General features: G+C 48.8%; 1 protein-coding gene and 1 long non-coding RNA gene across 22 annotated transcripts in view; one reads left to right on the top strand and one right to left on the bottom strand.

Annotated features, from left to right (window-relative positions):
* Positions 1-183: 183 nt before the first annotated feature.
* DNM1 (dynamin 1) overlaps positions 184-23,006 on the bottom strand; it is a 55,525-nt gene continuing 32,702 nt past the window's right edge. For 2 of the 21 annotated variants that reach the window (XM_015879124.2, XM_015879123.2), the window contains exons 14-23: positions 22,324-22,335; positions 20,979-21,092; positions 11,651-11,760; positions 10,998-11,109; positions 9,991-10,002; positions 8,695-8,865; positions 8,310-8,551; positions 7,696-7,914; positions 4,686-4,722; positions 184-2,073 (exon numbers count right to left, since the gene is read on the bottom strand). In XM_015879124.2, the coding sequence (XP_015734610.1) occupies positions 4,701-4,722; positions 7,696-7,914; positions 8,310-8,551; positions 8,695-8,865; positions 9,991-10,002; positions 10,998-11,109; positions 11,651-11,760; positions 20,979-21,092; positions 22,324-22,335 (1,014 nt within the window). In that variant the 3' untranslated portion in view covers positions 184-2,073; positions 4,686-4,700. The other 19 variants (XM_015879118.2, XM_015879117.2, XM_015879115.2 and 16 more) reach the window with 16 other exon arrangements.
* On the top strand, positions 16,287-17,735 carry LOC107321796. The gene is made up of 2 exons (XR_001558684.2): positions 16,287-16,526; positions 16,814-17,735. It is a non-coding gene; the product is annotated as an uncharacterized LOC107321796 (long non-coding RNA).

A 23,006-nucleotide genomic window follows, 5' to 3' on the forward strand; every position in this document is an offset into this window, starting at 1 on the left:
CTCACTGCACATTCCTTTGCCTTCACCTCTGCACCCGCCGAGCTGCCACCAACGCCTGGCTGCTGCTGCACATCCATGCCTCTGTTCCTACCATGCATGCAGAGCTTTCTAAGCTTTATAGGACAAAAAGACTTGGTTATAATCAAAGAGGTTGGAAATCACCCAGAGAAAGAGCAAGAAAAAGAGCAAGAGAAAGAGAGATGGTTTTATTCTAGTTGTAGAGTCCGTTATACAGAAACGATAGTTTATTTCATCCAGTTAAACAAGAGAGACAATAGATCACGGACTGCAGCACAGCTACCACCAGCACCGAGACGTTCACCCACAGCTCTGGGGTAACACAGGAACCCAACTGCACACAGCAGAACACTGAACAGTCGGCTCAAGAACTCAACACTGGGGTTCAATTCACTTCTCGGGGTGTGTGTATACATATACGTACGTAGATCGATATTCTTTCCCTACTTAAGCGTTTCCTAATATCCACATGGAAGCACAAAACGGCTTTAAACACCTGGACATATATAGATTTTCCATCTTTATATATATATATATTTATAGATATTTATAACAGTAAAGATATGTTTCTCGTTACTACAATTTAAACTCCTCGAAGCAGCTGGGAATCAAAAAACAGCTTCACTACAGTCACAGCCCATAGGTGAGTGTGTGTGTCACAAATACAAACAGAGCAAACCACGGGTGAGAGCTGAGTCAGAACACTCCGGGACAGAACAGCTATAGAGCAGGCAAAGAGTCTCGGAGGGAGCAGCACTACATGTCAAATGGTGGCTTGGGGCTCTCCGGGCGGGAGGGACTGGCCTTACCCGGCCGGCTGGAAATAAAACAGGAAAAGGGGAAAGGAAAGGAGAAGGAGGGAGGGGGGAGAAGCAGTAAAACAGTGGTTAAAATACAGAAAGGAAACGGCATCAGAACAATAAGAGGAGCCACAAGTGAAAGACAACCCGCACTGCAAAAGGAGAATCTCAATGGCAATCAGCTGCTGGCGGAGACACGACAGCCCAGATGCACGGGGTGGGATATTTTTAATGCTCAAGTCTCTTATTTTTCTTTGTAGGATTTTTAACAGACGTAACATGAAGAGCAGAAATGGAGCCTTAAGGGATGAGGTGTGATAAGCAACGGTTACAAGTTCCCCAAACACGTACCATCCACATGCAAGAAAAGGCTACGGAAGAAGTCACCACAAGTGCCCGAAACACACAGAAAAGATGTGCTTATCCAAAGCAGAAATAGCTTCAACAGAACGTCACGCAGCAAACTCCCTGAAAACGTTGGGTTGTCCATTTGCACGGAGGGGAGCAGCAGCAGCAGCAGCCATTCCCCGTCCTCGCTGGGTTGGGGTTGAGCCCAACATGATGGAGCACAGTACAACAGGAGCAGGGCTGCACCCACAGCATCCCCTGTGCCCCCCATCGAGCTCCCCCTCCTCAGCTCCCTGCCTTGCCTTGATAGAAGGTAGATTGCACTGTTCCCAACATGAGTTTTTGCACCTTGGAAGTCAAACTAACACACAGGACATTGAATCTGTTCCTAAGAGGGTCACGTTTTGACAGCGTTTTTGCTTCTAAGTCACACTTGTATCTTCTTAACTACAAGGAGGTGGCTACGGCTCAGTCCTAGGTGGTGCTACAGCTAGTGATGCAGGCAGGACACTGATCCAGGCCAGACAGGTGGATGAGAACAGGACGGACAGCCAACGTGTGGGCTTAGGGACGTCCCTGTGGCTGATCTCTCCAAGCAGCCTGTGTTTCTGGGATCCGTGCCACTGAATGAAGGCTGCGCTACGCTCACAAAGCAATACGGGGACGCACGAGTGGAGACGAAGAGCTGGATCGCTAGGCTAGTGCTGTACCACACACCGGGAGGGGGTGAGGGGAGGCAGGTGTGGGATGGATGAGGAGTGACTGTGGCTGTGGAAGGGAGGTGGGATGGGGAAGCCGCCAGCACGGCGCTCGTCGCCAGCTGTCTGCAGCCTCGAGTTATAAATCTAAGAGGGACGGTTCAGCCGGTCGGATTATGGTGGGTCGAGTAGGTGAGGCAGGGCCCCTTCTGCTGGGAGAAAGCAGAAAACAAAGAAAAAAACAAACAAACAAGAGAACACACACCGTGGTTAGCACAGCAATCGCAGTCACAATCAAACATGCTTCTCCACCCTGCCTGAGCCAGCAAGAGCAAAAAGCCGAGGCACAAAGCACCAGAAGGGCACAGCTCCATCAGGAGATGTGAGTCTGCACAGGGCCCGGCCCTGGTTTCTGCACAGCATGGATCAGCACTGGGCAATGTGCTGGACAAACAGCTTTGCTGTCTTTGTTCATCAAATGCAGACTGTGCCAGCGGGGATGCTGCCTCTGGAATGAGAGTTGAGAAGCATGGCCAACAGAGAGCTCCTGTACCAAGCACATGACATCACACAGCATGGATGGGCCCTGAGATGTGCTGCCAAAGGGCTGGACCACCACCCCCTGCCCCTGGGGATATGACAGCCTGAGCCCCCCGCTGCCATACAGGACACTGAGCTGCTTTCCTTCTTGGGTGCAGCAAATGCAACTGCATTAAGGCTTCAGCCACTGCTATTGCTCCAGCTAATTGCTGATACTTTAGTCAGGTCTATGGGCAGCAATTTAAGCACTGAGAGGACAAGTTCATGTTCAAGGATCTCCTTCATGTCAGGGACTGGGGGGACAATGGGGAGCAGCACAAAGTACAGGGCAACCCCTCTGCTCTCACCATCCACTTCAGTGCTCCCTGCAGTGCCAGTGTGGTGATGATGTAACATTGATAATTAAATTGTTCAGTACCAACCCAGAGTGGTTTTAAGATCCAAACTGCCTGGAATGCAGAGAGCAAACCAAACAGGATGGGGGAAAATAAAGAGGAAACATCTGCACTGATCAAACAGAACCAGGTGTCACTAAATTAATGCCTGAACACTTCCACACTGACAAGCTTTAATTTAGATTACAGGGAATCAATTGAGCGCTGGAAATGTTGGTGCTCCCAATACAGGAGGAGCTCGGGAGAGAGGCAGAGGAGGAGATCTGCACTGCTCTGCTGACGTAGTGGAGATGTGCTGACAGCAAACCTATAATCACACTGGTACCAGAAGAGCCACCATCCTATGAACTGGGGCATGCTGCCTCACCCCTGCGAATGAATCAGAGCAATGCTATGGCCCTGTTTAATAAACCTCACCAGTTCATTGCTCTGTACGGATTCAGCCTAGATCTCAAAACAATTAAAATCTCCTAATTTTTTTCACTTTCTGAAATACCTGCAGGGTGTTTTGCACACAAGGAGTTTGGTCCGGTTGCTCTGACCTCTGTGGGTTCATTAAAAAGGACCCTTGAAGCCATGGGACACAGTGTGCTGCCAAGGGAAGCCACCAGACCCCATGAAAACAAACAGGGCTGAAAGGAGCATCAGCATTACTCAGGTAGACACACTGTCTTCTATGATCCTATCTGCCTTGTAAAGAGAGGTTGAGAACTATTTCCTAGGACAGAACAGTTTTCTCTCTGTAACCAACGCTCTTTCAGTTGGTCTCTATGTTGCTAGTCAAGCCCTCTTACAACATTAAAGAGCCAATCTCTTCGGCTCCACTCCTCTCACAGACCTTTCACTTCTATCACAGAGAAAGGGGGAAGGAGCCCCAAACAGCCACTCCTGCCCAGTTCTTCCCCTTTGGCTCCTTGCTAGTTGGGGCTAGTGGTTTGTAGGGGGAAAAAATGACAGAATTTGCTAGATCTCCCTCTTCAAACTCCAAATTGCACCACTGAGGGGACAAGGAAGAACCGGCCCTTGAATGTAGGGCAGCACAATGGACATGAGCCTGGCCCAAGAGCCTGCTACGTTACTGAGCAAGTACAATGCTGCAAAATGCAGGGAGAGACAGGAGAGGGAAGCAGGCAGGAACCCAGGCAGAGTTCTGGGGAGAATACAAGTCACAAAACCCTTCCTCTTGCAAGGGCACAGGAGGAAAGGCGGAATGAACAGAGGTAGAAGAGTAACAAGAGGTAGAGGGTCAAGTGCAGAACGAACAAAGGGAGTCTGCTACTAATTGTGATCATGGGACAGGAGGATAACGGGGAACATTCAGTGTCAGTTATCCTATGCCCAGACAGGGAAGTCCTGCTGTTAATGACCCAAACACCTCCTGTCTTCCAAAAGCACACTGAGGAAGGGAGCACTTCTCCAGTGAGACATTAAAACGTAAGCAGAGGAGTCTGAACTGACAGCTCCCCAGGTTCTGCACCTCTATCCTGACAGAGCTGACAAACAGGATCAAAACAGAATTCATTCGGTTCATCTCCCACTCAGCGTGGATTTAAGCCAAATGAAAGACACACCGTTTAGACCATGTTGCCAGAGCTCATTCCCACATCCCATCTCCTCTACCCGAGGACAGAGAAAGGATCCTCCAGTAACCACAAGTCAGGTACCGGGGCCTTCCCAGCTCCGCAGCTCAAGCAGCCGCTCCATCTCTGATCAGCCAGCTCCTCTGTTCTAGACTCCTCCCTTCATGAGATCCTGGCAGACGTGATTCACTGGACAAGGGACTCTGACTAACACAAGGACGAGGCAGCAGAGGTAAACTGCAGAGCAAAGTGATGGAGGATGGGGACACAGTGACTCATGCATCGCAGGGAGAGTGCAAAACGTACCGTGGCTGCCAGTCCTCAGGGGTCACTGATAGTGATTCTGAAAGACAACATGAAATCAACATGGCAGTTCAGACAGTTCAAGGCAGAGGCCAAACAGACTGTCAGGAAGGTGGAACAGACAGACATGCGCTTGCACAGAGCCACATTCGCATGCCCCCCCCTCCCAGAACACCACACGAGTGTGCACTGCTGGGTAGGGCTGCACTCGGCCATGCAGGAGCTCACATCCACTCACAGCCTCATCTTCACACACACCCCAAACCCTGCCGTGCACAGGGCTGTGTGCAGAGCCATTCATCTGCCCACACACCACCAGCTGCTGCTCATCCTCCCACCCAGCTGGATACACAGAAATCTACTGGCACATTCAGACTGAGACCCCCAGGCACACTCACACCTGCTCAGCCAGGTCCCAGCACCAGCTGCCTGGGCACAGGTGGGGTGACCTGGCTCTCACTGAGGGCTCATATCTCCTGACCATCTCCTGACCGTGTATTAAGTGTCAGAGCTGAACAGAGAGCTCAGGAGAGCTGGAGGTGTCATGGTGCACTGAGCACTGCCCAGAAAACAAAGACATTTAAAAGGTCACTAATCATGAGATCATTGCTTCGATCTCCTGAATAACACATGTCTAAAAACACAGAAGTTATGCTTGAAGTGATGCTCATTGCTTGCATCATTTCTCCTTAGGCTTACCAAAAAGCAGAGAACCCATCACTGCTTTCAACACGTATTTCTCCCTTGATCTTGCCTAAACTCTTTCACCTACAGTTTTTGTCAAACTGTTTTAAACTGAAGAAGCTCAGTACCCAGAAGAGCATCTGGACAGTTTCCTTTTCCAGACACACTCATCCTAAACAACCCCAGTGGGCATCCAGCCCAAATGCAGCCCTTCACTGCACAGACAGGACCTGGCATTACCTGCAGCTCCCAATGGTATGTGTTTGGTATCGTGGACTTCTGCAACAGACTGAATAAATGCATGTACAGAGGCATGGTGGAAAATCAGCCTTAATTGTACTTAATTACATGCAGAAGAACCTTCCTATGAAAGAAAATAGACCACGTGGTGTTTGTATGTGAAAGCACGTGTCTATGCAATTACATACACAAGAAAAGTATAGCAACGTTTGCCTTTAAGTTCATCATCCACAACATCAGATGTGCCCACAGAGGTACAAGCACACAGCTCAACTTCCATATAGGTACCACATGCACATAGCATACACACAGCCACCACCACGCACCTCCAGCTCTCCCAGAGCACAGCACACTCATGCCACCTACACGAGCTCTTTTCACACACACCAAGTAGTGGAGCCCAGTTAGCAAGGAAAAAGATGGGTATTAAAAAAGCAGCAGTGGAGATGGCATTCGTTCACCCATGGCAGAAGGACCCGAGTCCAAGTGCTAGCAGGGAACATTCTTATTCTATATACAGGAGAAGAAGAGAAAGAGTCCCTTGTCATTGGAAATTCTCCGTTCATCAGTGAACTCAAATGACAAGCTGGTATCAGGATCCGGAGGAGTCTATGAACGACTGGAAGAATCAGAGAGGGGGGATCAGAGAATGAGCATGAGAACTTCTTCACAACGTCAGGAACTAACTTCCTCAACTCCAGATCGGGGCAGTCTGTAGCATGCAACCCAGCCCTCCTTCTACACCAAGGGGTTGCTAAGCATGAAACACTTTCTTCTGCCACTCCTGTGCAGTTCCCCACGTTCCCCTCAACCCTTTCTATTTCACACATGAGGCAGAAAAGCCATTAGAGGTAAGCTATGATAGATTTCATTAAAAAAAAAGAGGCCAATTCATTCCAGCCATTTGGGGGATCCTATCATGACCGGGTATATAGAATAGTTTTCATGAGTGAAGAAATGAAATTGTGAAAGTAGAAAGATGGAGACGGAACAAAACATAAATATACTACAAACAAACCCACAAACCAGAAGTACATGGAGAAGCAGGGTCACAAAGAAGCAAGAGCTAAAAGTACACAGCAAAAAGCATGCGGACATCTACAGGTGCCACCTGCAGGACCACAGTCCCTGGGGCAGTATTGAGGCATGAGTGAGCAGGTTATGGAGGGCATGTGCTGTAAACTGGGGCTGAGGCATCAAGAAAGTAAAACTATTTGCACACACCCTTGTCAGGAACAGATTTATCTCTTTGGATTCATCCACTTCTGGGCTGGATGCAGCCTGAGGATATCACCCCTCCAAACAGGCAGTGCCAAGTAAGAGCTGGGGCACTGCCACCCAAGGGAAATGTACCCACAGGGGTATCACTGAGAGGGCTTATCTTCATTCTTTATGCTGCAACTGTTTTCTCTTCCTCACAGGGAGATCAAGTATCAGCCACACACATTCTTGGTCCCAAATTGCTTCCCTAGTCTTGTTCAGGACCAAGCGCATTGCCACCTAAGGGATGACCCTGATCACTACATGGAAGGGTGTATGAAGTGACTGAACAGGACAGGAGTTACATTTCCTAATGGGAAAGCAAAGCTGCGTCATCTGAGCCCTTCAGGCTGGAAAACATTCAAGTTGACTGCAGAAACAACAAAAACATCTACAAAAAGTGCTTCCCTGCCAGTGCTATCGCAATATTCACCTCACAAAAAAGCATCTCAGTGTCCTTGATGAAGGTCCTCTCTAGCTTCACCTTGAAAAAAAACTCTGCCAGGAGAAGAGCAACTACAGGCTTTGGGCAATTCTATAGAGGGGAACTGCCTTCAAAGGTATGCTGTCAGCCTAGCCCTGTGATTTTCTGGTGACCACCTACTACTTGCAAGCAGAAGAATTATGATTGCTTTATTAAAGCTCTTGGGTACCAGGTCCTCTTCCCCCAGTCTGTGCATGGAGTTGGGTTCAGAGAGGAGGCCACTGTACCATCTGTATGGTACCTGGGTGGCCAATGATGCTCCTGCCTACGGATCAAATTCAGACAGCCCAAGGCTGAACCCAAACCAAGCATTCCACCTGCCTGGATCTGCACTTCAGGACTTACCTGGGGACACCAGGAGGAGCACGATTAGGTCGAGAAGGAACCTGAGGTGGGGGCCCAAAGGGATCAGGAGAGGCACCCGGCCTGGAGGGCACAGGGGGGGCACCACCCAGCGCCGACCCACCAGCAGGAGGTGGCCCAGGAGCTGGACCTCGAGAGCCAGGCCTGGCGGGGGGCACAGCGGGAGCTCTCCTTTGCGGCGTGGGGCTGGACGTAGGAGACCTGACAAACAAACAGAGACATTCAACTGCAACGACAGGCCTGGGATTCCTCCCCATCACTACTGATGGCACCATATGCTGCCTTTAGTGTTCCTTCTTTAGTTCCGTATCACTCTAAGCACAACTCTTGGCTTTCAAGAGCTGCGTCAGGTTTCAGGTTATCCTCAAAGCTACTTCAGGCCCCATCTAACCTAAGAATATCTAAGAGTCTGCTTCCACACCTTCTGTAAAGATGCAGCTTTCAAGGCAGAGAAGCCTCCCCACACAAATACCCACAACTCTCCATCCACAGGCAGAAGAGGGGCAGAGAATCCCCTCTGTCTCAGTGGGAGGCCCCAGCTAGCCCCAAGAGGCATCGGGCAGGTCTGCGGGGCTCTCCCCCTGAGCCTCTGGTACCTGCGTCCAGACGGTACGCTCTGCACCTGCAGCCAAGAGTCGTCCACCGGTGGGGGCATTGGGGTGCTGATAGTGCTGGTGTTGATGTCCCCGATGATGTTGAGGGCCTCTTTCAGGGCATGGTACATGCGCAGCATTTCATCACGCCGCTGAGCCTGCTCTGCTGATTCCTCCATCAGCGTATTCTGGTCGCCGCAGGAGTACAGGTTTGCCAGCAGCTCTGAATGAATGAAGTCCTTTGTCTACCAAAGAGAAGAACAGAGGGAATCAGCTGCCAGCATCTGCTAGAACGCTCCATCCCACCCCAAACCTCCTTTCAAGCTGCCTTCAGGTTTCTGCCCCCTCCCTGTTTCTCCCCATCTCTACCAGTCAGGGTGATAAGTACATTGTTTATCATGAGGTGCATGATTGTCTTCGGCATGAGGTCTCTGATGGTTTTGTTGACAATTGCCATGTAGGAATCCACCAGATTCCTGATCGTTTCCACTTGTCTCTCCAGCTGAGGATCCATGGAGTGCATGAAACTGTCTGATCCATTCTCCTCCGCTTCACTGGCCTGCAGGGAAAGGCAGAAGCAGAACAGTTCTTCAAACACCATACAAAATTACCTCTTCCATAACAGTTCAGTAAAGAAAAGGGGGAGAACATGCAGGAAGAGCATGCAAGGAAACTGTTTTTTGAGCTGTGACCGTCGATGCACAGCACAGCTTGTAAACCTTTCTCTAGAGCTGAAAAACTTTAACACTAAAGATGCTCGTTTAGTAGGAATCAGCCCCATGGAAGGTGAAAGGCATCAACTCCCAACCAATGTCCACAGGCCACGACTCCAGTGAATACCCAAAGCTGTATTTTTGACTTCTAGCATTCACAGCCTCATGGGAGGTTCTTCATTTGAGCTGTGCTTCGCACACCCAGATTCATTTCAGACCTGAGAATCACTCACCATAAATTAAGGCTCTCCTACACACTCTATCCTTATCATTATACAAACAAGAAAACAGATACGGGGAGGTGAGATGACTGCAAGCAGGAAGAATAACCTAGAAAACCTTCCAGAACATCAACTGAAAATCCTCTTCTCCTGCACAAAGCAGGAGATACTTGTCCCGTCTGCCAGGAGCAGGTTTGTCTGACAGCAGGCAATTGCCAATGCTCAGCCATTGGAGATCAATCTCAAAGCAACAGGCCAATGTTTATTACAAAGAAACCTGATTTTAAGGAAAAAGCTTTTCTTTAAACCATCCCAGTGACAGATTTGCAGTATTGCAGGAAATTGCTGATCTGCTTTTGCTTTGGGGAACAAAAGATACCAGAAAGAGCAAATTCCTTTGTCTATCTGAGCTTTCCCAAGGAAGATCTCGCATAATGAAGTAATGGAAGGCCTTAGTGAGAAACATAAGCTAAAGGAAGTGGAAATGAAGCAGGACAACTCAAAAAAAGAAGTGTCAAAAGAACAAAAATAGATTTCCAACAAGATCCAGAAATCATATTAAAAAAGGATAAATAAAAAGGGGAAAAAAATTAGGAAAACTCAGATCAAGAACAGAAACAAACAGCAGCATCCAACAGGAGGTAGAAAGAGGGGAGAAACAAATGTCTCCTGGAAAACAGTGACCAAAGGAAAAAAGAGCTAAAATACAGTGGGAGCCCCAGGAGGCAACACAGGGAGGGTCAGACTTACTTTGTCCTTGTCCTGGCAGGTCAGTTTGAGCACACGTGAAAAAAAATCAAAACAAAAAAAGGGACAAAAATGAAAAAAGATTTTTAGCTGGTCTTAGAATTGGGAGAAGATGTTAAAATAGCACCGAGCAGACAGAAAACCAATCCCACTAACAGTGTATTAATACCTAAGTGACTCTGGAAGAGTAACCATGTTATTGCTTAGCTAAACTAGAAACCAGAATGGGATGCTCTGCAAAGGAAACTGTGTTATGAGCAATAAAGGGCAATTAACACTTACCTACAGTGGTTACTCATTACCCCCTACATTAGGTTTTGAGACAGTAAAACTAGAGACCAGTGCTCCTTTGTCACGCCACTCCAATTGCACACCAATAGGTGGCACATGTCCTTTATGAATATATGTCCTAGAGCCCCAGCCTGGTTCAGAGCCAATCTGAAGTGGCTCAAATACCACATCAGATTGTCAGGAAGCACATTTTGACAGAAACACAGCCTACCTTCAAGTGTAACAGGAAAGATGGATGCAAGACGTTTATTAGGAGCAGCAGATACAAACAGATAAGCAATTATCACATTTTAAATGGGAGAACTATTTATAGCCGCTTCCTCTCACACAGTAACAGGAAAACAGGAAAAACTTGGAACAGGAACTTATAGAACAGTTCTCTAAAACACTTATAAAGCAGAGTAGAATGCTGACGAGGTTAAGGGAAGAGGAACAGGGAAGCTGGGAAGCTCCTTACAATACTGTACAGTAAATGATACCAAGCAGCAATGGTGCCTGGGCACAGCAGACACACCACATAGCAGTCATGCAGTCAAAGACCCTTAATACTGGGGATTTATTGCCCACAGAACATAAGAGCTGAGAGGGTTTGTCAAGGCAGCCTTTGCCTGCTTCACCTCCCTTCGAGGATGCCACTTATATCCCCCAAGCTTCCTTCAAAGAAGCACCAGAACAGCAAAAAACCCCTTAGATTTGCTCCCGATGTGGCTGTAACTTACCCCAACACGTTCTGGGTAGACGCCTGCACGAAGGAAGGAAGCCTTCCAGCTATCCACCTCCTCCTGGGTCTCACAGGCCAGCTCCAGCTGTCGGTAGTCCTTGTAAACATTCCTGAGCAGACAAACATTTCACTCATACCCATTGCAAAACAGCCAGCTGCACATATCTGACAAATATATCAAATGACCGGGGGATCTTCTCATCACTCTAAGGCAGATACACTTCGCTCCCTGCTCACACCCTCACGATGTCTTTGCAGGAGGAGAAAGTAAACCCTTTTATGAGCAGGTTTGAGTCCCCATCAGTTGCACCTTCAAGCCTCCAGCTCTACACTAACAGCTGGGATGGCAACAGGGACTGAAAGATTACCTCCTTAATTCTGCTTACTGTTGGACTTCTCCAGTCAACCTGTGTCCCCCTTTCTGCTATGAATGTCCCTATTCACGCACCAAGAACTACCATGTTTGATAATAAATTTGTACTCCACCTTCTCTTTAAGAGTTCTCCATCCCTCCCAACAATTATCCTTATAGGACAGCTATCTGAGGCAGATGCAGACCTCTCAAAGCACTCATCTCTAATCCTCTTCACTAAGATTGTATAAATCCCACCCCTAGCTTCAACAGCTTGGTGCACTGAAGTGTGAACATACCTCTGTTCAGTGTTGAAGAGAGCAAAGATGTGCTTGCTGGACATGAACCCCTTCTCAACGTCTCGCAGTTTCAGGTTGTCCACTGGCAGCATGTACTTCTTCTCCTTCTCCTGAAAAGCAAACCGACAACAAGTCAGTCACTGCTCCAGTAAAGGCTCTGCTCAGTTAGGATGGAGGAGTCTGTCAGCAATGCAGCCCTCATGGCAACAGAGGCACTGGTAGGCACTCCCAACCCAGGCTGGGCACAGCACTTGAGCCTTCCTGCTCCATAGACTTCAATTCACCTCTTTAAGCTGATTTTCATTTCATTTTGTCATTCTAAAAGGATTCACAGTAACCAATAGTATTTTATTTAAGGACAACATGCATCAAAAGATCAAGAGCAGGTTTGGTTACAATGCAGGATACTGTAGGACTACTTGAACACATCCTAGGTTGAAAAGAAGTCAAATAATTGTACTCAATGAAAATTGCATGCTCTAAATAATCAGAAGCTCAAATAGTATATGGGCACTTTGCTACTTGGTGACTGTCAGAAGCCACAGCCTAAAGTTCCAGTGACCCCATTAACACCACCTGCAACCTCGCAAGCACTGTTCCTATGAGGTATTTCCAGCTAAAAGCAGAACAAGGCAACCACCAAACAAACCCAACAGCTTTGGTGCCAGGTACCATTCTTTTAAGAAAGAAACTCAATCTTAGCTTCTGAACTAAGCATCAAAGCTAAGTTAGAAAATATTATCCCTGCTTAGTTTCAAATCTGGTTCTACAGCAAATCAGCAGATGTGAATTTGGTTTAAGGTCCCCATTTTGAACCTTTTCCAGTTGGATATTATACACCAAAATAACAAGAGAGGGAGCCATCACACTGGTCTCCAAGAGGCAGAACGCAGCTATTAGAAGACCAGACAAAAAGAGGATGCTTGCATATGCAAGAATCCAAGTGTGACTGCTTTCCTGTGAGCATCTGTGTCAGCAGACCTTCATTAACTAGAAAAAAAAATTACTTTTATGCAAAACGAGAGCAAAAAGCAAGAAGGTCAGTGAGCAGAGATCCCAGACATCTACACAGAGGAGAGGGGCAGGGCAGAGCAGCAGATTAGGATGACAGAGCTGCTGAGCTCAATCACTCATGGGAGAGCAAGACCAGCCCAATGTTTCAGTTAAATCAGCTCAAGTTTAAGGACACCAGGCATTACACAGCTTAACGAAGTCCCAGGGATCAAACTACATCAGCTAACTGCTAGATTTATACAACAGCAATATCCTTAGAAGAAGTGGCACCCAGAAAATAGAAGCTTGAGAAGCTGCCCAACCCTGCAGTTTGATACGGGGCTTTAAAGCAAGAAAGCTCTCCCAAGCAAGTCCCCCTGGAATACAGAACGTCGCCAGGCTAGACTGTAGATAGGCAAGCATTTCTGTGATGAGACGTGTCAACCAGGCGCTGCTCTCAGCCACACAGACCACTCTGAGCTCTGTAAGCCACAAACAGCTTCCAGCTTTCTTGCTGCTTTCAGTTACGACTGCACTGGGTCAGGCTGAACCAGTAACCCAGAAGTGAGGTACACTAACTCCCCAGGCAAGGCAGCCCATCCATATATCACTAGAGAGCCCCAGAGGGAGTAAAATCCTAATGTGAAAGTTGTCTGAGAAAAATCATTCTGTGGTGTCAGAACTGCAGCGTTCCATGGAAATTCAGCAATAAGGTCATTCTTTGAGGATGAAAGTCAGTAAGGGAATCCCATGTCCCAGATATGGAAACACGTGCTCTCTCAGCCAGAGTTTCTACTTTCACCTCTTCTATGCTCTTGTATAAATGCTGCCAAGTGATCAAGACTGTACTATCTCTGCGTGCTGCTCTTTCCATACAGCAAAGACCCACATATAACTGCCTGCCAGCAGAAAATCACAGCCCTCAGGCTCCAAGACAGAAAAAAACCCAATCAAACTGGAGGTCACTGCTGCAAGGCAGCAACCCCCCAACCCACATATGCTGCACACAGTAACGAGCCCCTGCTGCTCTCCATCTCCCCACACCTCCCCTAAGTTCCCCCCTTAAGCCTTTCCAGCTTCTCAGTTTTCAGCCCAGCCTGTTTTATATCAACACTCTGACTTCATTTCCTGAATGTAGAGACAGGAAAGTGTGGAACGAGCTGCCAAAGGCTGAGCCTCTCAAAACTTTGGCTGAGCCCTTTGCCCATATGTTAGTAATCCAGCAGTATGTGCTACGGCTGAATAGCATCCTGGCCAAGAGGGGAAAAGGGCTTCTCTCTCACTTTCAAGAACTGCAGAGGGGGAGAGAAAAAGCCAGAGCATATTGAAGTGGGAAAGGCAGTTTGAGAAACACAGCGTTGGAAGCCCCCAGTTTGATCCCAGGAGGATCGTAAGATCTTCCCTCATCTGTAGGGAAAAAAAGGATCAAACTCCCTTTCAGCAGCATAACATCAGTTCTGTAAGAAGTGCCCGTGGTCTGCAAATGAGCCTGTAGAGCCATGAGGCCAAGGAGAGGTAGTGAAGGGGCAGGAGCACTCAGACTGACCACACAAGAAGGACTGAGGATGCTCTGTGTTGGCTACGGAATGCTGCAGACATGGAGCTGAACTTCCCCTAACCTGTCTGCTGTGCCTAATCAAGTTACACCATTTGCAGGGAGATAACAGCAAACTACTTACAGTGGCAAAGAACACGGCTCAGGATTACCCCCTCACCCCCAGCATGGAGCAGATACAGCCACACACAGACGCAGCTCTGCACTTCACATCTACCAACACAGAAGTGCACACTGTTAGGAGGCAGTTCAGAGGACATCTGCCATTCCCACTTGTGGGCACAAGCCACAGCAACGGGCTGGGAGAGGAACGCTGCAGTTGCAACCTGATGATCTCACACAACTCCCTATTGCAGCCCACTTCAGTTTTAGCCAGAGGCAGAGATGGTTTATACAATCATCTGAGTATCTGTTGCTATCCTGTCGGTTATAACCTCCAAGAAATCCACAGAACTCAGCGGGCAGCAAGCCAGCCTGACTCAAAGCACTTCCTCCATTCAGCTGCGCTGTCCCAGCAGCAAGTTACGTTCTCCTGCTCTTAAATACATGTGAAGTAATGCTGGCAGATGCATGTGTGGGCTCCCCTAAGGTTGGAAATTGGCACTCGCAGTCCAAGAAAATAATTGGCAGAATTATGAGGTCTCTGAGTTTACGTTCAGAGTGCAAGAAGTAATTAAAGGTTTCCCTGTAGCTGTTACAACAAGCACCTCCTCTTGCAGGGAGATGAGGGTCCGTGGGGATGGGGAAGGAGCACTGCTGTGCTTTGATTTGTGGCCATGTGTGAGGAGGAGCAATTCATCTTCCTCAAACCTCTTAATCTCCCTTCTCATAAAAGGCAAAGCTTCATATTGGGTAAACAAAAGACGGAGTAAACAAAGCTGGCTGGGATTGCACTGAAATCCTTTGTAACGCTTTGGGATCTCCTCAGTAATTCTCAAATGGAAAAACACATCAGAACTGAGAGTAAACCTCCTGCATGGATACCTGCACAGTGTGCAACTGTGAGGAAGGAGCCTGTGAAAACCAGACTGGATTCTTTGAAAGCAAGTTGAGTGTTTCAAACCAAACCCCTTCTCCAGGTGAGATGCTGCCAAGTACTCACATCTCATTTTCACAACGAAAAGCTGCAGCTCCTCCAGGAAGCCCCAGTGACCCCTTACACACATCTCCATCATTTCTGGAGAGCAAAGCCCACCTGCATCACTCTTTGACCCTCAGAGCTTAATTTTTACTAACATAAATTACTGGACACTGATGACCACTCCAAGCTTGAAGCAGCTGTAATGGCTTGTTTACAGAGAAAAGCTACATTGGTTTAACTTAAACAACACATCCTAAGATTTTAAGCTGATTTAGTTCAAAAGCTCTGCAGACGCCGGGGCCTGGACTCATGTGATTAATCACCATCATTACTGCTGGCTTAGTAAGCACAGCAATGGCAATCAGCTGCACACCCGTTTCTCACCTGCTCACAAGTACAGTAAGATCACAGCTGAGCTCACATGCAGATTTAAGCATGCAGCTTAATGCATGGTGCACCCTTAGGAAGCCATAATTGCTTGCGTTAGAAAACATACCCATAGTGAGCAGCTTAAGAACCAGTGGGGTTGTAACACCCCAAAACCCCACTGTGACCAAGTCACAGCAGTGCTGTCAGCCTCTCTAAGGGTGAGCATGGAGTTCTGAGCACCGGGCAGAGCTGGACCATCCTCGGTGTTGAGTTGGTTGGATCAGGCAGAGCACGACACATGCGCAAAGCATCGCACACCTCCAGGAAAAGGAGAGGCTTGGCTACATGCTTAGGGCCAAAGTGAGAGCTGTGGGTATTCGTATTTATAGCCGCAAATCATAAGCGTCCATCAGCGTGCACAAGAAGAGAAGGCGACGCTGGAAGGGAGACACGCGGCAAAAACAAAGACCTCTTTATGCCTGCGGCACCGGGGAGAGAGGGAGCAAACCACATGGGTTAGGGAACATCTGGAATCACTACATGGGAGCCAAGCGGCGCAGAAAGCAACGGCATTCCTCAAGTTTCCATGCGAGGTAGGGAACCTTCCTTTCCCCCGCGCAACCCTACGCTCCAGCCCGCTCACTTCCTGCCAACCTCCGGCCTTCCCAGCAGCCAGCAAGCTCCTCCCTCGAGTCTAGTTAGCTCTCCACTGCCACGTCAATTGAGGCAGAAGGACAGAAGGGAAGCAAGAAGGGAGGGAGCAAAAACCAGAAGAGGGAGGGAGGCTCTGCAATGCCAGAGATGGTGGGGGGAGAAAGAGACGGGATGTGGATTGCTCCTGCAGTAGCCGGAGGCGAGCTCACAGGCAACTGGCCAAGGTGGGTCAAAGGACCCTTTGGAGGACTTGGAAGCAAAGGAAGGGTTGAGCTCTACTCCACACTGCAGGCAAAGGGCCGATCTACGGACAAGCTGGGCAGGAGGAGCTGAGGGTGCTTGGGGCCTGGGAAGCCTCCCACCCAGCTCCACCAGCTGTTGTGCCAGAGCTATCAAGGCGATGAGGGCTTGAATGAAGCAACAAGTTCTGCACACCCAGGCGACAGCCAAAACTTCACATTTCCTCTTCGAACTGCAGTAATTGATGTATATTTTTTTCTCTTCTCTATAGGAAGGTGCAGCATGTCCCAGGTGGAAACCAGGTACCAGCCTTCAGACACCAGCACAGGAAGGAGCTTGGAGACACAATCCAAACTGGAAGCATGCAGGGAACGAGGCTGCCAAAAGGAGGATGTCTCTTCCATCAGGACTTGGACCTTCCTTCACCCCATCTCTGCCCCCAAAACCCCATCCCAAAGGCAGGGAGGGGAAGGACTAATGAGCTGCTGAGAGCCGGAGAGCAGATCACAGAGGCTCCACTCCGTCTGCCCAGTGTTCAGACTACCTGTTCAGGACTACGAGATTGTACAGTAGTCTGCACATTGGTTAGGCTGTGCTGGGATACACCACACACTGCCAGTGCTGCACAGGGACGGCAACACCTGCACGGCAGAGGGACATGCTTGGTGAGGGTGGGCTGCGGGGGCAGCTGCATGCAGAGCTCACCCATCCCTCAGCCTGGGAGGATAACAACACCCTTTGAAGCCACGCTCGATTACTTTCACCTGCCTGCTTACCAGCCTGCTCACATGCTTCTTACTCTTTCTCCACTTCTCTCTTCGTCTCCTTCTCAGCCATCCATCCTTTCTTTCAGCTTTGCGTATTTGTCCCAGGGATGGCTGTGCTGATGATGGCTTGTTTCACGTGCTAAGCTTTGCCATAAAGTGCAGAGAGAAACAGAAGGGCCTGGTGGAGCTACAGCTGTACTGCACTTTGCTACCTGACAAGGCATGATGGTGCACAGAAGGGTGAATGGAGAGAGGGGAATTCATATCTTAAAGAATGCTGATCATTGAAAAACAAAGAAAAAAAACCCAAAGGATTGAAAGGTGGAGGTTTGAATGCTCTGGAAGTTGTGTTTGCTTTGATATTTGTCTGGAAAATAAAAGAGAAACAGTGAGTGAAAGTATAAATGAGGACTGAGTAAGAGAAAAGTGTTTATCCAGGAGAAAACTCTTCTTTTGAAGACAATAAGTGAATGAAAGAGCTCCACAGATGATGTAAAGATGTTTCACAGAGCAGCTGAGAGCGCTGTGAAAGCAGCGGAGGAAAAAAAACCTCCAAGCAGATCTGCTTGTTAAACAAAATGGTTGCAAACACCAGGATGCAGCTGGACCAGAGGCACCACCTCAGCACCAGTTTGTGGGGATGGGAGCAAAGAAAAGATCCCTACCAGGTTAACCAGGGCATCAAGGACACAGACTGGTGGGGCAGAGGTGGGGGCTGCATGCGTGTGTTGCAGGGGAACAACTTCACTATTGATCAATGTATTTATTATTATTTTTAAGTGAAATTGGATACAAGACACTAAAAAGTGCAGGATAAGCAGCCAATGATGGTCATAAAGGTCATTTTCTTCCCAGAACAGGAGAGTACCTTTGTACTCCAACCAACAGAAAGGCACCGAGAGCCCAAGCACAAGTGATGCAGGAGGAACCAACACTATGCATAAAGAATCTGAAGCATCCTCATACATGTACCTGAAGCCACCAGGAACTCTGCACCCACCCCTCCTGTAACACAGGAATCAAAAGGCAGTGGCAGTGCATGCACACAGCAAGTAAGGCCACGTTCCTCCCGTGAGGTCACCTATGATGCAGATCCCACACTCTCAGTGGGTGATTTACCTGAGGACAGAAGGTCCATTTGAATCACACATACACACAAATTGACAGTGGAATGGCAGATCTCTCTGTCTACACATGCACACCTGTGGATGCTGACAGGGCAGGGAGTGCAGGGGTCCCTCCAGCAGGCAGCAAGCTTTACCAACAGCAACGCAGGGCTCAGTGCATCCTGCCTGCCAGCTCCCCAGCACCACGTGCTCTGGTCCAGCCCACAGTCCCTTCTGCATCCAGAGGGAAAGATGTGCAGAGAAACAGACACTAAGGATTTCACAGAAGATTCAAGCAGTGCTATTTGAATCAAGTCCCTGTTGCACGTCTGCTACAACACTTACTGAGCAGCCAGACAGCACGCTGCAGCACTGCTCCAGCTCTGGAGACTCTGGGGCTTCCCTGAGCAGAGAAATGATGCTCTATATTGCCAGCAGCCAGGGCAGGCTCCTCCCTGCCTCTCCTTCCCACGCTGGCCTGCAGCCCCCAGCCTGCAGGAGGTGCAGGTAACCCTGGGGGTCACTGGATCTGGGGGAGGCCAGCTGTCTGTGGGCATCTGCCTTCCTGAGAGGAGACAGGAAGAAAAACAGAGAGCTCAGGAGCGCGCACACACACACACAAATGCTTTGGCAGTATGGCAGAGTGGGGAGCCAACTTTCCACCCCCGCCTGGCCCCTCTCTCCTTCCCCTCCCATTCCCCAACACACTCCTTCAAGGCCCCTCCAAAGCATCAGCAGCCATCTCCCCGCTAACACGCAACGCTGGGCCCTTTAAGACATTTTAAGTTTCAATTCCTTTCTTCAGAGGCAGAGGAAAAACAAACCAGCTTTGCGGAAAGACTGGTATTTCACTAATGGGGTCCAGATGTCTCCATTCCTCAGACTCCAGTCCTGGCTCACAAAATAGGGCAGGGAGAGGCCACGTCCCCACTCCCCCCAGCTCCCTGCTAGCCAGACCTTCCCCCTGACCCCACCATACCATGTCACCCCTCGCCTTCCCAGTCCACCTCCCACAGCTCCTCCACCAGCAGGACAGAGCCAGTTCCCTCCTGGTTTCCTCCAGCCAGCAGAGCACAGGGGAACAGGGACCACAGGGCTGGGCAAAACCTCCCCCCTCCTCCCAGAGCTGAAGAAAGATCACTGTGTGCAGCCTCTAAAAGCACATGATGGTATTTTAGGAACCACAGAGGACATGAGTCCTCAATCTGTATGGGAGGAGAGATCCGGGATGGGCACACAGAGAGCACTGCAGCCAGCCCTGCAGGACTGAGGTTTGGGGTGGGATTTCCCATGCTTGGGGTGCTCTGAGCTGCCCCCAGAATACACCAACTCACAGTTCCACTCAGCTGTGGAGCCAGGTGGACGTTGCTTCACATCTCCCCCTCAGCCGGAGATCAAGGAGCTGAACCTGGGGAGGAATCAAAAGCATGCTTCCCCTTCCCCTCTGCTCCCACTCAGAGCACAAAGGCTCCTTTCTCAGGAGCTGCTCAGATCTCGTCAGCACTGGCTCTCCTGTGTTTATAAAGGGACCCAGGCTGGCAGGGAATTGCTTTAATTAGGCGGCCCTACATCTTACCATGGGGAAGGGAAACGGTTCAGACCTCCAGTTGCTACTGACCCCCAAGGCTGCACTCCCCCAGGAGGGGGAGAGGTCCAACCCCCATCCCATGCAACTGGAATCCATTAACAGTTTATGCTGCAGTCCTCCCTCCCACTCCCCAGGGGAAAAAACAAGGAGTTCTGGTCATCTCCACAATGCAGATGGAGCAGCTGGCTTTGATTAAACTTCTTGATGTTTATAACCACTCCATCAGCGTATGTAACCTGGAGGAAAGCAAAGCCTCCCCAAGCAGCTCTGAATATAAAGGTCAGGGGTCTCAAAGCAGAGATGCATTGATTTAGCAAAGACATTTAAATGCCTGATTCTTCAAGTATGAAATCGCTGCCTGCTCACGCACAGCAGTGCTAGCGCAGTCTCCATGCAGTAGGTGATATTTAGAGGCTGATTCATCACTGCATTTGTCATCATTTTCACCTGCTGAGAATGAAACGAACCCACTGATATAAACTAGAAAAGAACAAAGCTACAGCTCCCAGGCACATTACTACATGCCCCAAAACACCTGAGTGACAAAGAGAACCACAGCAAAGGACAGAGCAGTTTTGGGGATCAGGAGTCCTGATCACCTCAATGCATAACAGCAGCAAATGGGGCACTTCTCATCCCCCAGCACATTGACTGGGGCTGTCCCTTGGGATCACATCCTCACCAAAACCAACCAGTTAGTTTTCCTCTCTCCAAAGTAATAACCAGAGAACACAACAGTTATCTTGGATTTGCATGAGAAGAAACACACTTAATGATATTTTCACCTGGGACAATTCTGTCTGCTGACACCAGTTTCTACTGAAGTGGAAAGACATCAATACCATAGCACCACAACTCTGAAGGCCCAAGTGCATTTTATCCACAGTCAGAAGGAGGCAGAATCTGAGCTGCCCCTCAGCTGCAATACTCAGAGTCACAGCGTTTTCAAGTTGCAGAGTTGATGTAGCTACTCACCTCGTCGTCCTTATACCAGGAGAGGTTCTCTGCTGTCAGGACAAACCAGTACTCCTTGGAGCCACCCTTCATGATCCCGATGTTGTTGATGGTAAGCCAGCCCTTTCGGATGACCTATGAGGTTGGAAGCAGGAAGTGTTAACAAGGGTCCTGAAGGTTTTAGGTGACAGAGGATAAAGCAGAGGGTACCCCTACACACAGAATCACATGGAAAGGCAAGGAACACCGTGCTCTCTGCTGCTGCCAGAAGAGCCCCCCATTCAACTAGCCAGTGAAAACCTTAGCCTCAAAGGGGCTAGGAATAAAAAGGATGCAGGAAGGAACCTGGCAGTGCCTTATACACTCTGTCAAGAGGAAAGAGACACAGGAAGAACTGCATAGAGTGCCTTGTGAGAGGGCACAGCCTACAGAAGCATCAGGTCACAGCAACACACCCAGAAAAATACATGCCCAGAGAAAAACCAAGAGAGCAGCACACCTTTGGGCACACCACAGGTGGGGAGTGCTTCACCCAGCACAGGGGTGGGGGAAACAGTTCAAGAGAAAGAGATGGGCAAGCAACTCTGATATAACTGAGCTTTGTGACAAGGAGACATTAAGTATGTGAGAACAAAATGGTGCATCTGGAATTAGTACCCTGGACTTCAGCATACCCGTGGATTTGAGTAATCATATTAACAGAGTAATACAAGTTCCTATAGGTTCGCTTGTAGAGCAGCCAGGCAGTTACTCTCTATGGAACTCCAATTCATCATCTGCTGTTTTAGAGCCTTACACACCAATAAGCAAATGCAAGTATGCATCAGCTTAAAGGCATTAACTTCTGTGCCTTGTTGGACCCTTAACAGCCAGATACATCTGTGTGCAATGTGTGTTTACCTCAATGAACAGTTTGCTTGTTGAATGTGACCCAGCAATGAAAAAAAAAAAGCATGCAGCTGCACTGTATCAGCTGCACTGTGTGCACAGCCCACCACAGAGCTGTGCAATCCTTCAACCTGCATCTCTAAAGGTGAATGTGAGAGTACTGGATCTTCACCTCACTGCCGCTGTTAGAACTGGAGATGGTCCTATTCTCTCAACGGACGGGAGAGGGCAGTGAAACAGAACCCCTGGATGGCGGCTTTTCATCTCCACCCACTTGCAGATGTACCAGCAGCTCCAAGATTTTCCTTAGCACACTGCACCTTTATACCTCGTTTCTGCTTTACCTGGGCCTACTGCCAGCTGCACTCCTCTCCCCTTTCAGCAGCAGAGGAAATAATTTTCCTATACACTGTTCTCACCTTCCCAGATGCAACATTGATGTTCATTAGCACACCCTACTGAGCGGCCTTCTACTCACCAGGATCTCATCCTGCAAAGGGGAACCATAGCAACAGCAGCAGAGCAGAGAGCAGGAGAGGAGCAAAGAGAGGAGAAATTATTACTAGGAAAGCTGGAGCAGGAGAAGAGAGGCTCAAAAAATGAAAATAAATCGGAACCTGCTGCCAAAACTCATATCCCAGGCAAAAAGAAAAGCAATCCCCATCCCAAAACAAAGCCTGCCAAAAGGAAAAGCCCAGGGATTTCACAGGTTGGTGCAGAGCTCGCCCTCTGTGCTCTGGTACAGTCAGCTCTCCAGCAAGGTGCACTGCAGAGCATCAGGCTCGGTACAGCAGCACTCAGATCCCACAAAGCAGATGTTGGCCAGTCCATCCTGCCTGCCAGCAGCACTGAAACAGCCTGCATGTATGTGTGCAGGAAAAGGTGATCAAACACATTTGAAGGAAGTGGATATTAGGAGTGAAGGTTTTTTAAAAGACAACCAAATGAAAGCTTTTGTTTCTCCCTGTGATGCTACCTCTATAGCATCTTCTAGTCTAGAGAGCCTTGTCATTACCCCAGGCAAAAGTAGAAGTTGTCATTAGCTTCCCCACATGGAATCCCTACAGCTCCTGAAGGAATAAGTGGACTCCACTCCTCCCTTGTGCTTTCTCCCAGTGAGCACATTCTCACACAGCCAGTGCAGCTATAGCTATACATCAC

Source organism: Coturnix japonica, chromosome 17 (genome assembly GCF_001577835.2).
Source record: "Coturnix japonica isolate 7356 chromosome 17, Coturnix japonica 2.1, whole genome shotgun sequence".
NCBI lineage: Eukaryota > Metazoa > Chordata > Aves > Galliformes > Phasianidae > Coturnix > Coturnix japonica.